Source organism: Lissotriton vulgaris, chromosome 6 (genome assembly GCF_964263255.1).
Source record: "Lissotriton vulgaris chromosome 6, aLisVul1.2, whole genome shotgun sequence".
Classification (NCBI taxonomy): Eukaryota; Metazoa; Chordata; class Amphibia; order Caudata; family Salamandridae; genus Lissotriton; species Lissotriton vulgaris.
The window spans coordinates 651,619,071-651,635,522 of NC_141694.1; the positions used below are offsets into that span (position 1 = coordinate 651,619,071).

The following is a 16,452-nucleotide window of genomic DNA, read 5'->3' on the forward strand; positions in this document are numbered from 1 at the left end:
TCCGTATTAACAACAGTGGGCAAGCCACTCCCCCAAGCCACTCCCCTCTGATCTCGCCCACTCTAAAGCCGGAAGTTCTGCTTTCTCGCCGTGCGAGAAGGTAGAAACAAATGGTAGTTATTACTGCAATAACTACCATTTATTTCTGCCTTCTCCCACGGCGAGAAAGCAGGGGGGCGGCGCCCAAACGCCCACATGGAGGAACCGCCTCTGATTCCCAGCACGTTCGCATTTGAACTAGTCTTTGATTTGCCGGGGAGGCTGACATGATATCTGAGGGCGTGCCATCTGTGTGGGGGCGGAGAGACAGCTCAACTAACCAATAAGGTTAACCCGAACCACAAAGTACGCAGATTCTATACGAAAGTCTGAAGCTCGTACGCTATACGCGCCGTTGATTATCAAGCACGTTCTCCCTGCTTCACGAGGCAGCGCAAAAGAATGAGAAGTACGTAAAGCCATGTGCGTTGTGCAGCAAGCTACATGTCGCCAGGCAACCGAGAAGTGTAAGTAGTGCAGCGTGCTTAGAAACTAGCCTCTGGGCCTTCGACTGGATCAACACCCCTCAAAGTGAGGGCCACCCCAATCCTAGTTTAGGGCAGGGACAGTTTAAGTATTTTGTGGTCCCGGGTTCAAGTGTATTCCCTGTTCTTTACAGCTTTAAATGTATGATCGAGTTTCTGCTCTTTCATGCCCACCTTGGCCTGGTCGTTTTGACAGTGCACAGGCGCGCTGGTCCACATTTTAAAATCTGTTTGATAATATTCAGGGATAGTGATGTATGTGTGTTTTCAATATTGTTTCACAGCAGCAGCTAACTAATTTAGCAAATAATCTAGATTACACCCTTCCATTTATCATGTTATGTCTTGTTTTGATCTAAAAGAATATTTTTATAGATGTTGCATGAACCAAACACAGCATTTATGTACAAAATGTCTGCAATAGACTCGGACACATCATCAACATTGAAAATAAATGAAAGGAAAACGGTATTTAAAGCAATCTGTTTAAGAATTATTAAAGGCCATCAGGGAAAGACTATATGAGAACAGAGCTGGGTCCATCAGATGCCCCCTGAAATGCTGGGGCCCCAGAGCCCACTTTGCCCACGCCTTAAAGCGGCTCTGGTTTAACCCTTTCGATGCGGGTGACGGAACCATTCCGTCATCAGTCACGGTTGAGCTGTGCTGATGACGGAATGGTTCCGTCACGACCACACCCAGATAAGGAATGTTCAGCACAGTGCTGAAATTCCTGCCCCACGGATGTGGTTAAGGAATTTAAACAGAGGTTTGATAGCCGGAGCCTTGCATGCTGCTGAATAGATGCCAAGGTGTCCCATTTCATGTGTGACATCTTGAACCAATCCTGGCGTTTTACCCAACAGCTGGTTGCATTGTGGGACTTGTAGCTGAAAATTAAACATTGTAAGTTCCTAAGAAATCCTGGCATATAAAGCTCAGTTGACTAAAAAGCGACGACTGACTGACTGCAGGTGTCACACATGAAATGTTCCTATTTGGTCGCCCACTTCATCTACTGAACCTGAAGCAGTGAACTGGCGTCAAGGGACAGACAGTGTTCTGCAGTGGAACAATACAGTGCCAGGAGCAGTCATTCTCTTGCCCCCCCCCGCACCACAGGGGCTGCAGAGGCCATCTATCATTACGCCACATGGCAGCGCCTCAGGGCACTGGAATGCAGTGCACTGCAGACTGTGGAACATGGGTGTTGTGCAGGGACATCTTAATGATATTTGGAGCCATAGGCCAAATATATTTTGGAGGGCCCTGTTGGGAGCAGCTTTGAATTTTTGATCCAATTTCAGCTTTTTCATGTCCTCTTTGGTCAGGTCACTAACGGTGCACGAGTCGTTCAAGTTCTAAATGTGTTTAATATTTAAGGATAGGGACAGATCTTTTCACTATTGTAACACAGCAGCTCACTAATATTACTGTAAATAATCTGTGACAGCCTCCCATATATCAGTTGAGAGGTCCTGTTTTGATCTAAAAAACCTTTTTATGGATGTTGCATGAAACAAACAAAATGTCTGTAATAGACTCTCGCACATACCCATATTAAAAAACATTTAAAGGAACACTATATTTAAAACAATCCGTTTAAGAATTAACGGCAGGGCAATACTCTGCGTAACAGAGCTGACTCTATCAGGCCACCTGAGAGTCTAGAGCCCTGGGCCGGACCCCACCTTGCCCATGCCTTAACACGTCTCTGGTGTGGTGCTACTTAAAATCACCATCTTAGGGAGCTAGCAGACAATATACTTGTTGCAGCAGAGAATTGTAGCAGAGAAGGATAGCTCCTGGGAGCTGGTATTCAACGCACTGCAGGCCCTGAAGAAGGGAAGCAGTGGAATTGCCTCAGAGAACTGAGTGTTAGGCATTGGAAGATGGCTGCAGTGCAAGGAGCAGGCAGTCTCTCTGAGGCCTGGCAGCCAGAGCAGTGAAGGCTGTGGAGGATGGTGTAGTGCTAGTAGAACGGAAACATCTTCTCTGGGGACTTGCAGTCAGTACACAGCAAGCTCTGCAGCAGGAGTAGTTTCAGGTGCAGGCAGTGTCTTGAAGACACTGCAGGCTGCGGAGCAAAATGGGTGTGATAGAGCGCGCAGGTCACCCGACTAACCAAATATGCACACTTGGGCCCATAAGAATATTTCTCGTAATACTTTAATCAGGTAACCCACACTCTACTATCAGCAGTTTGGTTCCTTTCTATTTATTTCCGTATACCTGACTTACCAATCCTCGTCTCAGGTATCTAAGATCACAATGGACCTAGGAGCTAGCTGTGGAGAAAGTAGACAGCACAAATACCATATACCATTTCAATTTCTTTGTACTCTTTTTATAATAACCACAAACACAAGGAGTTTCAAAAACCTTTATCTAGTTATCGTTTTCTTCAGTTTCAGTGAGCCACAGGTTAATACAAATCAAACTATCTATTACTAAGACTAAGAAAATAGTATAACAATGAATTAAAGTGAGAAACATTTAGAAATTTGGAAAATAGAGGGAAGGGAAAATAAGGAACATGCTATATTTAGATCAACAGACTTAATAACTTCACTAAAGGTGGGTAAGAAAAGGGAACATACTATTCAGAGCAGACTTTCAGTTATCACTAACTGTCTATAAGAAACAAAACTTTATATGAATCGTCCAGATGTTCTTATTCACTAACGGGAGGGTAAGAATAGAACAAATGGAATGCATATGATTCAGAATTTTCTAAAAGGTAGGGAGAGAATGGAACATGCTAATACACCAGTTTGCACGAAAATCTTGTTTATAGAGAAAACAGGGTAAAATACTATAGGCACTATGCTTTATTCGAGAAAGGAGAGAAGTTTAGATAGACAAACACCCACACTCCGTTATATTTACCTAGGATAGGTTGAAGACTAACCCTGGCCACGGGTCAGTTGGAAAAGGCGGGAAGTGACCCTCAAGGACTCAGGCTGCCAGTAGGCGAGCAGGTACAGCTCATGGACAGTCAGGACAGGATAACCCCCAGGATTTGGATCAGGACCGGGCTCACCAAAGAGTACGACCAACACCTGCAGCTTCGGATGCAACGCCTGCGCTACCTCCTCTCTGCAAGGGATCTGCCAATAACCCCGATTGGGTTCTCGAATCTCCCAGCAAAGTGCTTTGCCAGCACTTAAGGTTTCTCAAACTCCGACTGAGTCTGTGGAAATTACGGACAGAGTGCTCCGCAGCTCTCTGTATCAATCACCTATAGAGTTTGTTGGGTCAGTGACAGGTCAGCTATTCGGACAAGTCGGACAATTTCTCTAGCTAAACCTAGGCAAATTATACTGTTTTCGGGACAATGTACCACCCACAAATGTTGCAAGTGAAAGGTTCCCTAATTTATGATTGGGCAAGAGAGGAGGTTAGGTCAAGGTACCTCCTAGAATTTTGACTTTCTCAGACTTAATATTCATTTTCGAACCCACCCCTTACATTCCAGTTCCCATGGCAAGAGAGGTTTCAGCAGACAATGGTGTACACAAAATCAAATACAATTGTTGCAATTGCAGGTAAATGTTCAGTTTCTTCAGCTAGGTCAGGGAGCAGGTTCCCATGAGCATCTTGGCTTTGGCTGCCAGCTGGCTGGGTTCCACTGCTGCGTGACTTTCTTTTCCCTGTCACATGACTGGTTCTATTCGAACTTCAAGATGGAGTAGCGTTGCTTCCCAGGCCCCCCCGAGGACGGTACATGAAAAGTAAGCGAAAACAATTTAGAAATACAGGAAAAAATGAATACACTGTATATCGTGAATGGCTATACTATATCCCTTACTTTATAATAACTATAGCATTAGGAGTTCAGCAGAATAAACAGCTTTGCCAAAGCAGCAGTGCAAGCACGGAGCATGTGAAAAACAAAGCGGCCATATTAGCAATACTGCGCATGAGCGACAAGTTCCCTCCAGAACTGCGAGTGCGTCACATCACGTGGGTATGACCGACGCATGCTCAGACTAGATTCCCGCAAAGCAGCAACCATATTATTAGCAAACTTCATTATTATGAGTAAACACATAGGCAAGCGTCACTGGGACACCCCCGTGTAGTGTAAAAAATGCAATATTAGAAAGACAAAACATATTGAATTAGTTTTCATTAATGTTATTTGAGGTTCTTGATACAAGCAAGTCGCGTCACATGCGAATACTTGCTCCATCAATCCCCTCTTTGATGATATTTACTATCATCACTATAAATGGAACCAGATGCCAACTTGTCACATGTCTTGCATCTCAATCTCATCAATCATCCGATTCATTTTCTCTTTCGTTTCTTTATTAGGGTGAGAATTTTTCATCTTTTTATAAATGTGGTTATTCAGTTCCTCCAGTTCCAATTCATCCACATTCCTCTTCACTCCTCTCTTATTCACAGTGTACTTTTTCTGATGTTTGCGACATTTGCAACAAAGAAATATAGGAAACACTACTATACTAATGCCCATGATTGGCAATAATATTTTACTCAACAAACTTTTCCCTAGGTTAGTAAACCAATGACCTACAGAGGAAAGACCATCTGTTAGTCTCTTCCAGGCACTGTCAACTTCCAGTGGTTTGAGCTCTTTTTCCAAATTTGTAATATTCCTTACATGCCTTTCGATCTCTACACTTTTGTCAGGTATGTAGGTGCAACAATGTTGCGCTTTCAACATTCTACAGACTCTGCCCTCTTTTGCTAATAAGGTATCAAGAGCAAGTCTGTTTTGTAAAACCATAGATCTGATCGCAACCATTTCAGTATTGACCATCAAGAAACCTCCAGCAGTGTCAGTAGATAACCGATCCACTACTGTTGACAATTTGCAAATTCTGTGTGTATTCAGAGTCACTCCCACAGCAGGTATCAATGCACTAAAAATATCTCCCACTATTTCTCCAGCACTCTCTCTCTTTGTGCGGGCCAATTTGTTAGTCTTTTCAATGCTTCCAGTGTTTTTCCCCACATGGTATATCTTTGGAAAGACAATACCAAAGTAACAACTTCCGTACCAATGGTCCGGCAATTTGAAGTAAGCATTGTTTCCGCATATAAAACAAATTCCAGGAAACACGGGCTCTGATCCATCTTTGAATCCCCAACCTCCAATTACCTTCTAATTATGTTCGCACACACTGGAACCAATGAATATGTCATTATAATAACTAGTCATTTCTCTATGAAGACAAAGCTTCCCCTTCTTTTCGAAATCCAGCAACAAGGCAGCATTTTCTCTACCATTTGAGGTACTTTCTATATTTTCTGCCCATTTAGGAACTTTCTGCGTTTTATCTTTGGCCTTTCTTTGGAAGCTTTCTCTTCTTTTTTCTACCATATCTAAAAATTATTTCTCCTTTTCATGTAGAGAACAAGTCAGGTTATTCTTGTGTGCGTCATCTATGTTAATTTTTCCTACGGTTAGAAAATAATCACCTATATATTTAGCTACATCTCTAGTCGTATGTACAGTATTCAGAGTCCTTCTAACAAGAAGTTCAGAAAAAGACACGTCAAGGTTTGAGTAGTAATACTGTAACGGTCCTCGTCTGTAAAATAGGCTAGTCAGTATACTACAGGAAATTCCATAGGTCAAGGGTAAGTGGTGGTAAGTCACACCTTCAGCTACTGAAGTAGGTAGCTTCATACAGACATAACAGTCATCTATCTCCATTTTCTCTACATAATGTACTAATAAATTTGCATAAAACATTTAAATGAGTTTTGTTCCGGATCTTGTTGAAGTGTAAGTCATTCTCATCTGATGCGTCTAAGTCTAGTTGTCTCTGTTTCAAGCTAAGTGGTCTGTCTACTGCATCTATACTTTGTGGAGTGTTTCTAGTATGTGATTCTACAGTGTCGTCCGGTAAATTATTATTGGGGTACAGTCTTGGGTTTTCTCTCATCATAGAGGGAATGGTAATGGTCAGTCCTATCCAAAGTATTATAATTAGTGCTACACTACATACATATATTTGACAACACGTTTTACACCATTTACGCCTAGGTCTTCCCTTTACACTGGAATCAGACATCTTGGGCTTAAGAGAAGTTTTTTAACCCCTCTTTGTAACTTTATCCAAATTTTCTTACACCGAGCACTTCAGGTCGGCTCTTCTTCCTCGGTGCTCTGAATGGCAATCACCTCTTCGTCACTTTCGTCACTTATATCAAGATCTTCGAACTCCTCCAGTACCAGAAAAGTCCATTCAGGATCCTGATATTTACTGTTTTGTTTCCTTAGTCGGGCACTTTTTCTTTTAGGCTTATTTCCAGATTTCTCCTTTTCTCTAGCAGCCTTTTCCTTTCCTCAAGCTTTTCCTCTACAGTTTTTAGTCTTAGTCTCAGTCTTTTGATGAACCTTGGTTCACTTTTCCTTTTCTTGAATCTTTTAACTGGCACTGTTACTGGGCTTTCGTCTAGTGATCTTTTACTTTCATTCAGTTGTGGTACATCTGCTTCGATGGTTTCTTGTTCCTTACCTATCTGACTAGTTCCAGGTCTTGGGTCGACTTCTTCTGCCTGGTCACTAAGCTGGCCTTGTTCAGGTATATGTCGGATTTGGCTTTGCTTGGTTTCAGTTTCTTCTTCCTGAACACTTTTATCTATTTCTTTCTGATCCTGTTCAAGCACTTCGAAACCTTGATTTTCTTCCGCTTGAACCTTTGCTCTATTTTCTAACTGTCCCTTTCAATCTCAGGAGTTCTTGGAGGTGTGTCAATAACTTGTTCTGTCCCTTTCTGTTCTTCCTCGTTGTCTGATCTGACATGGATCTCGGTAATCTGGTTATCCTTTTCTATTCCTGTCTCGTCCTCACTCTTCCACTCTCTATGTAAATAGGTGTATCTTCTGGTTCTTATGGGATCGAATGTCAGGTCGATTACTGGGACCTACTCATCTTGACTGGTGCTTGGTTGCTCGTCATCAGCTACTTCAGGACCAACGTCAGGAGACCCCTCAGCTGCACAACCTTCAGCCTCCGTTTCTTCGTTTTCAGTCACTCTTTTTGTATGACTGGCGTGGATCCACTTCGGCACACCTGCACACTTCACCGCTGTCGTGGTAACAAGAATCACTTGTCTCGGTTTTCCCCACTTCGGTGCAAGACAACTCGATCGGGTGTGTTTCTTTAGCATCACCCAATCCCCTGGGTTCAGATTATGGGCTGGAGTTGTTGGCCTGGCGACGGCGTCTTCCCCAATCTGGTGAGAGATAGAACGCACTTGGTCACCCAGTTGCTTGCAGTACTCTAGCACAAAATCATCAGAAATGCTTAGCAGTTTGTGTCCTGGCACCCAAGCATGTCGCATCACTCTTCCCATCAGTATCTCATGGGGGCTCAGGCCTGTCTTCCGATCTGGAATACTTCTGATTCCCATCAGGACAAGGGGCAAGGCGTCTATCCAATTCATTCCAGTAGAATCACACATTTTTCCTAATCTTGACTTGATAGTGCCATTCAGTTGTTCTACCACTGCAGAAGCCTCTGGGCGATATGCACAGTGCAATTTTTGGGTAATTTTGAATGCTTCACAAAGCTGTTCTATTATCTCATTGTGAAAATGCCCACCTCTGTCTGATTCAATTGTAACTGGAAAACCAAACCTAGGTATCAGTTCCCTCAGTAACAACTTGGCTACAGTGATGCCATCATTTCTTTTGGCAGGATAAGCTTCTACCCACTTTGAAAATAAGCAGACAATGACAAGGACATACTTCATTCCTTTACAGTGGGGCAATTGTATAAAGTCAATTTGTAATCTGACAAAGGGACCTTCTGCTTTCCCGATCGTACCTGCTGTAACTACTGTTTTCTTTCCCGGATTAAACTGCTGACAAGTTAAGCACCTCTGGCAGAGTGCCTCTGCAATGTTCCTGAATTTCGAATTGTACCATGTCTGGTTAAAGACACGAACAATAGCGTCTCTGCCTATATGTCCATCTCCATGTATTAGCCGGGCCATAGGAGCAAGCAAGCTGTCAGGCAATACAGGCATACCATCAGTGGAAACCATAACACCATCCTCACTCCTTTCCTGACAACCAGTCTTTCTCCACCTTTTCTTTTCCTTTGGTCCTGCTGCGTTTTGCAAATCTTTCAGTTCTTCCCATGATTGCACATCTTCAAACACCATAAGTTGGCAGCTGTTTCCATGTCCCCCCAACTTGATGTTGACTGACATTCGATAACCTGCACAATGTTGGGCTAGTTGGTCAGCATATCGATTACCTGCTGTCACATCATCATTGTCAGATTTGTGAGCAGCACACTTGACCACTGCCAGTTCTTTTGGTAACTAGATTGCCTCCAGTAACTCCTTTACAACCTTCCCATTCCTGATAGGAGTACCTGAAGAGGTCAGGAACTCTCTTTGCAGCCACAATTGGCCAAAATCATGCACAACCCCATAGCCGTACTGGCTGTCCGTATATATGGTTGTTCTCTTATTCTTCCCAGCTTTACAGGCTCTGGTTAATGCAATTAATTCAGCCACTTGTGCAGACTTCACTCCAAACAAATAGGATGCTTCTATTGCACGTTCTAATGTGCACACTGCATGGAGGCACTTAAGCCTCCATCCTCATGTCTTAGACACGAACCATCCACAAACAGTTCGTAATCTTCAACAGGCAAAGGCATTTCCTTAATGTCTGGGCGTGGTTTTGTACTGAACTCAGTTAGGTCTATGCAATCATGCTCGACCTCTCCCTTCACTTCTGCAATGAGGGAATCAGGTGATAGAGTAGCTGGATTCAATAAGTTACATCGAGTAATGGTTACATTTGCTGCACCCACCAGAATCCTTTCATACTTAGTCAGCCGACTAGGAGTGAGATACTGGGTTTTAGTTCGGGTCAGTAAGATTACAACTCCACGTGGAACATACACAGTTACAGGATGTCCCATGACGATGGATTCACTCTGCTCAAGACTCATGCAAGTTGCAGCTACTGCTTTCAGACATCCGGGTAATCCAGCAGCCACTGGATCTAAAGTGGCAGAAAAATATGCCACAGGATGCCTAGTCAGACCATGCGCTTGGGTCAGAACGGACAATGCACAATTGTCGCTTGTGTCACAAAACAATGCAAACTCTTTTGAGTAGTCAGGCATTCCCAATGCAGGAGCAGTACACAGACAGTCTCGTAATTTGGTAAAAGCTGACATGCTTTCTTCATCCCACTCCACTGGGTCCTTTGCTCCCTTCTTGGTCATTTTTATCAATGGTTTTGCTAGAACTGCAAATTTCACAATCCACTGTCTAAAGTATCCTACAATCCCAAGGAACATTCTGATCTCTTTCTGAGTACAGGGTAGATGCATGTTTTTAATTATCCTGATTCTTTCTGTTGTTACTTTCCTGATACCTTTCTCTATCTGGTGCCCCAGATATTTCACTGAAGAGGTACAGAACTGTAATTTGTCTGGTGATACTTTATGCCCTCCTCCCCTAAATGGTTCAGCAAGGCAATGGTGTCGACAACACAGTCATTCTGACTTTTAGACGCCACCAAAAGGTCGTCTATGTATTGCACCAGCACTGATTCTCTAGGTAGGACCAAAGATTCAAGGCACTTTTTCAGAATCTGATTAAAGATTGAAGGGCTTTCTGTGTACCCCTGAGGGACACGATTCCAGACATAGACATGACTGTCAAATTCAAATGAGAAAAGAAATTTGCTGTCTGGATACAATGGGATTGAAAAGAATGCGTGACATAAGTCAATGACGGTGAACCATTCAGCATTCCATGGAATTTGGTACCGAATCACAGCAGGATTTGGCACAATAGGACAGCAAGGAATCACAATTTTGTTTACCTTGCGCAGGTCCTGTACTACCCTGTACTTACCACTCGGTTTCTTGATTCCAATTATGGGTGAATTACAAGGACTACTCATTACCTCATGTATGATATTTGCTTCCAACAATCTTTTTACTTCGATGGCAACCCCTGCTTTCACTTCTGCACTCATTTTGTAAGGTTTGGTATTTGGGTAGACTGCATCCTCTCTTATGCTATTTTAATTGGGTCAACATTTGCCATTAATCCTACATCTTTTCCAGTAAAATCCCACACCTCGGGTTTCACTGTCTGCTGGAGTTCTTCAGGTAAGTCTTGTATTGTCAGTCTTTTAATTTCTGAGTCAGGCCTTATTAACATTAGTTTGTAAAGTGCATCTTCATCTGGGGTCTGAATTTCAACGCCTTTTGGTGTGCAAAAGATGGTGCAATTCATTTTGCACAGAAAATCACGTCCTAACAGGTTCACAGGACTGGAGTCACAGACTACAAATCTGTGCATCTCTTTGAAGTTCCCTATTGTGATTTCCATGGGCTCAGTTACTGGGGTACTAATTAACTGATTAGAAACACCCACTACTTGGATTGCTTCTCCCGAGAGGGGTAGGTGTGGGACATCTGCTGTTCTCACAGTAGAACGGGTAGCACCAGTGTCCAACAGAAAGGTGACGTCATTTCCTTCAACCTTTCCTTCAATGTATGGCTCTGACTGGTCTACCGGCAAGGAGGCGCCAAGCACGCACTCCCTGTCCTCCCCCCTCAAGCACCGTCAGTAAGGTTCATCACAGAGGAATATATCATTCACCAGGAATTGCGAAGTTGCTGCATTTCTATCCCCCCTTCCTTCCCAAACCTCTGCCTCCTCACTCTGTTGTGCTCTATTCCTATAATTTTGCCTAGGTGCGTGAGGCAGCTGTGGCTGCTTTACCTGTTGCTGAGTCTTTCGTGGCCCCTCTTTCTGCACCTGTGGATTCAAATCATTATTGGGCATGTTACCATTCTGTATCGCTGGACACTCGTCTCTCGAGTGCCCTATCAGTCCGCACCCGTGACAGGGGAACTTCTTCTTGGCTTCCTCTCGGCTCATTTTAAGTCTGGGCTTTCCTCCACCCTGAGGTTCCGTGACAATTGTAAGTGGTGTCTTCGACTCGCACGAATATGGTCGAGTCTGGTATCTATGAACCGCAAATGACGAGTTGTGTAAGTGTGCGCAGTTTCGCTGTGCTAACTTAAACCGTTCGTTTGTTATGTGGGTTTTTCATCTATACCCACGGGTTCCATCTTAGATATGGCATCCATTTTGTCTCTTGCCCTCAAGTAGCCAGCGAACGGACGTTGTCCGCTTCGCGACCCTGGGACTCCCAAGATATTTGCGGAAGACACATGTTCTTTGTGAGTGTCTTTATGACGAGGGGGTTGCTACTGTAAGGCAGATGGCGCTGCTCGAGGCTCATCTTGCCGCACGGACTTATTGTCTCAGCCGTGCATCTCATTAGGCACGTCCCTTTGATGCCTGTATCTCGTGTTTCTCGATACCTCCCCTTTTACACCCTTTCCGATCTCCCCACTGTCTCCGTCTTCCTCTACACCTGTCCTTGTTCCTATTTCGATCTGTTTTACTGCTGATTGGAATTTTGCTAATGGTGGGAAGATGGTTTTTACAGTTGGGAACCGCCAAATGTTTCCGCACTTATGTTCCGGACCTCATGTGTTTCAAAGTGACCAAAGCGACCCCTCTGGGGGATAATGGTGGGAACCGGGTTGTAAACTTTTGTGTTCAATGTTATCCTATGGGTAAAAACTGTATAAAAGGAGCGATCCACAGAACCAATTTGAAGCAGTCTCCCCAAGTTGCACGCGGTGTACTTGTCGTGATCTCTGTGTTCCCTGCAGCAAATAAACCTTGAATCTTTGACGTCGAAGGAAGTGTCCCGTGTCTCTGTGATTTGTACGCCGGAGCAGGTTACCCACGAAGGTTTCAGGTGTTGTGCCCTGGCACCGCTGGGTCTTAAAGAACCTAGTCCTTCAGTTGGCGCCCAACGTGGGGCTGCATCAGTGGTACCGGTCCAAGCCCGACGATCGTGAGGAACTTCGTGTGAAATCTCCGAGGGAAGGTGCACTCCGCTTCATCGATCCTGTTGTCGACATAGGTGGCCCGAAGACTTTTCCCGCGAAGATTCCCGCCTCCGGACGGCTGCGACGGACTGCTGCCCTGACTGTAGACCTGTTTTGGCGCCTGGCGTAGACCTTGGTATAGCGAGACGATTGACGGGCCTTCCTGGTGACGCCATCGATTTTTGAGTTAAGTATTTGTGGGTCGCTCCCATAGTTCTTGGTTGTTGACACTTTAGCGAGTGTTTTTGTTGTTAGCGCTGTGTGAGTGTTTTTGTCGGTGACACTTTGCTAGCGTACTTTGTTGTGTTGTTTGACGACTGCAGCCGCCAAAAACCGAGGGTTTTGTTCTTTGCTGGGACTTGGTAAATCCCGTAACCCTTGAAGTTTGTGAAACTCGGCTAGTGTGCAAGATGCCTGGTCACAGTACTTTGTTTAGTTGTTTCAGACCTTGTGGTACGGATTCCCGACTGGAGGACTCGTGTCCGATACCTCCGGTTGGAACTCCCACGTATGAGCTCTATAGTAAGCATGGGCTAGGCCCAGTTACCTTTAACGATTACTGGGTTAAATATACGAAAAAGGACGGCGACCTTCGTTGGCCACCTCATGGTAGCTTCGAAGCTCCGATCTTAGATAATCTAGAGATTAAATTGTTCGAAAGAAAGTCAAGGCCGGCCATGTTTGATGCCTTTCGGTTGTGGCGCAAAGAAGCCCGACAGAAAGAAATCAGACAGACTAAACGTAATCAGCGAGATAATGTTGCTACCATAGTGAAGAAAGCAGAGCAATTTCAGCATGATAAGGAGGTTAAGGATAAGGAAGTGTTTGACCGATTACAGCGTATGACTGTAGATAAATGTTACCCCGCTTTACCAACGGAGTCGGAAAAGAAGGAAGAGTCAGTTGAGGATCCCTTAATGTCTTATCTTATGAAGTCGCCACCTCCGTACGTACAGGGTACCGCAGCTCCTGTGGTCCCTGCCGTACCTATTCTTCCACCTATTCCTCCCCCACCTGTTCCTCAACCTGCACCCGTTCTTCCGACTGTTCCTGCTCCTTTGCCTGTTGCTATCCCTACTGCTCCTCCGCTTCCACATACTCCTGTTCCCGCTACTGCTTCTGCTACTGCTCCTGTTTTGTTAACCCCTGCAGTTGCTACTGTTTCTACTCCTTCTCTTGTTAGTCCTGTATCATATGCTTCTCCCTCTACTCGTAGTCGCAATTCTCCTCTTGCGGCTAGTTTCTTTCATTCGCTCGGACCTGTTCATGGGTCCGCTGGTTCCGATGGTCCTCAGAGACGTAGTCAGCTTCCTGGAAACAGAGAACGCGTGGCGCTATATAATATGGCGATGGGTTGGATGGTAAATCCTCAGAGAAGTCCACCCCGTGTTGTCCTCGAAACATTTTGTCAATTCAATATACCAACCCAGAGATATGTGTTTAACGAAATGTGTAAGTTCCTTTATGATCAAATAGCGGCTGATGCGCCTGACGAGGTGCTCACCGCTTTGTCTGATCTTCAGCTTCAGTTCGCAAATGGACTGATAGTGGATACTAACGTTCGACGTGCTGTTGAACGATTGCTATCTCTTCGTCCCGCTCCAATCCCTCATGCATTGTTTGTTGATGATATTGAAAAACAACCAGATGAGTCTGGCCAATATCCCATGCGTGAAGTTCCACCAGTGTGGATGCCAGGTGATGCTACTGCTATTCCTATTGTTCCGCCGCATTTCCAGAGAGTATGGATACATCTCCCATGGAAAAGATCGGAAGTGTTACAGGTGAAGCAATCTTTGCCTGACCCTCGCAAAAATCCTGCGGGGTATTACAAAGAATTATCGCAGCTCGTAGATGCTACGATAATGAATCTTGCAGATATCGACATGTTGTTTGGCAATGTCGTACCACAACCGGTATGGGCTAAGATTCGTCAGGAAAATCACGCAAATGAACTAGGTGGTGATTGGGCGGCCATTGTAGCGGCAGATGGGGTGCAAGTTGGTGGCGCTAAGCCTGAACAGTTGATTGCTGCTCTCCCTCAAAGAATAATAACATTAATGAAAACTCTTATGCCAGCTATGAGGGTAAACTGGGACAAATTGTCAGCCTGTAAGCAGAAGAAAGAAGAGAGTGTTTCCGACTTCTTTACGAGATTCGAGGAAGCATTCATCGACCATAGTGGTCAGGATATGGGCACGGAGGGTGGTCAAAGATTGTTTGTGGATAAATTTGTTTCGAACTTATTGCCCGACTTGAGCAATAAATTGAGGAATTCGGAAAGTGCATGGGCCGTTTCTACTTCGGCTCAGATATTGGCTACGGCACAATACTATGAGAATAGAGAGAAAGAAGAGAACGACCGTGCTGATAAAAAGACGAAAGAGCTCAAAACTAAAGTGTTGTTGCAACAAGCGTATCCTCCGCGGTCAAATCAGAATAATTCACAACAGAATAGGTCACAGCCACAATCGAACAGATCCCAAACCCGTAATGACTCCTCCTCCCAAAGATCCTCGTTAGGGTACAATCAATGTGCTTATTGTAGACAGGAGGGACACATTAAATTCAATTGCCCCGTTTTGAATGAACGTAATAGTGGTAATTCATCTAGAGGAGGTCGTGGTGGTTCGCAGCAAACATCACGTGGTAGAGGTCGTGGTGCTCAGAACGATCGCTCAGACAACTCGTCTAATTCTAATAATTGTTTCGATCAACGTGGATCATCGCAAGGACGATCTGCGCAGTACAATGTAGACGATTATTACGTCGATCAGGGAACTGACGACAGTAATTACTAGGACAGCCATAGACAAGGAGAGGGAGTGGTATCAGTTCCGGTTGATCAGAGAGGGCCTTACGTCGCAGTTGCTACATCGGGCGTCGTTGAGCCTTTTCTGTTGGACACTGGTGCAGCGAAAAGTTCTATCATGTATTCGAAACTCCCTGGCGCACCTTTGTCTGGCTTAACAAATGTTTCCGTAGGATTCTCTGGCGCCCCCGTTAGCAATCCAGTTTCGTGCCCTTTGCCCCTTAAAATTGGGCCACGTGAGCTAGAAGCCCCGTTGATTTTGACTACGGGTTGTGGTGAAAATCTTTTGGGTCTGGATTTGCTTAAACGCTTGTACGCAACTTTGTATTGTTCTCCTGCGGGTGTAAAGCTTACGTTAGGTGAGAGGGTTGTCTCTCCCATGTACTTGTCCCTCGATAAGCTCCCACCGGAATTGAGTTCTCTTCCTGCATCTTTGTGGGCAACAGGTCCAAATGACGTGGGCCTGCTTGATATCTCCCCTTATGTTGTTCAGTTGAAATCTAATGTGCGATTGCCACGTATTCCCCAATATCGTATCTCCCTTGATGGTGAACGAGCATTGTTGGCGATCATCTATGATTTGATCGAGAAAGATGTTATTGAGGAGACTAGGGGAAACGTGTGCAACAGCCCTGTGCTGCCCATTCTTAAACGTACTGATCCTTCAAAACCGCCTGTTTATCGCTTTGTTATCGATTTACGGGAGGTAAATAAAATTGTGGTTCCTCAATTTCCTGTTGTGCCTGACATCACGGCGCTACTGACTCTGATTCCAGCTTCTGCATCATGGTTTTCGGTGATTGACTTGAAAAATGCGTTTTTTAGCATCCCAATTGCCGAAGAGAGCAGGGACCTTTTCGGTTTCTCTCTCGGTGGACGTAGCTTCCGGTTCAAACGCGCTCCTCAGGGCTACTGTGAAAGTCCATCTATTTACAGTCAAGCCTTGAAGGGTCAACTGGATGCATTTAGGTTGCCGGTTGGTGCGGCCTTGATCCAATACGTCGATGACTTATTGGTGGCTGCTGATACTCAGGACATTTGCAAGATTGCTACGGTGTCGTTGCTGCAACATCTCTGTGAGTTAAATCACAAGGTGTCACCTTCTAAACTCCAATATTGTTGTCAAGAAGTAACCTATCTAGGTCACTTATTGTCAAAGGAGGGAAGGAGATTGACCCCAG

The 16,452-nt window shown here is 44.7% G+C and overlaps 1 protein-coding gene across 1 annotated transcript in view; it reads left to right on the top strand.

Moving 5' to 3' along the window:
• Positions 1-335: 335 nt before the first annotated feature.
• Positions 336-16,452, top strand: part of RRAGD (Ras related GTP binding D) — a 279,849-nt gene continuing 263,732 nt past the window's right edge. The window contains exon 1 of the mRNA XM_086926657.1: positions 336-506. Within this exon, the coding sequence (XP_086782783.1) occupies positions 461-506 (46 nt within the window). The 5' untranslated portion in view covers positions 336-460. The remainder of the gene's footprint in view (positions 507-16,452) is intronic.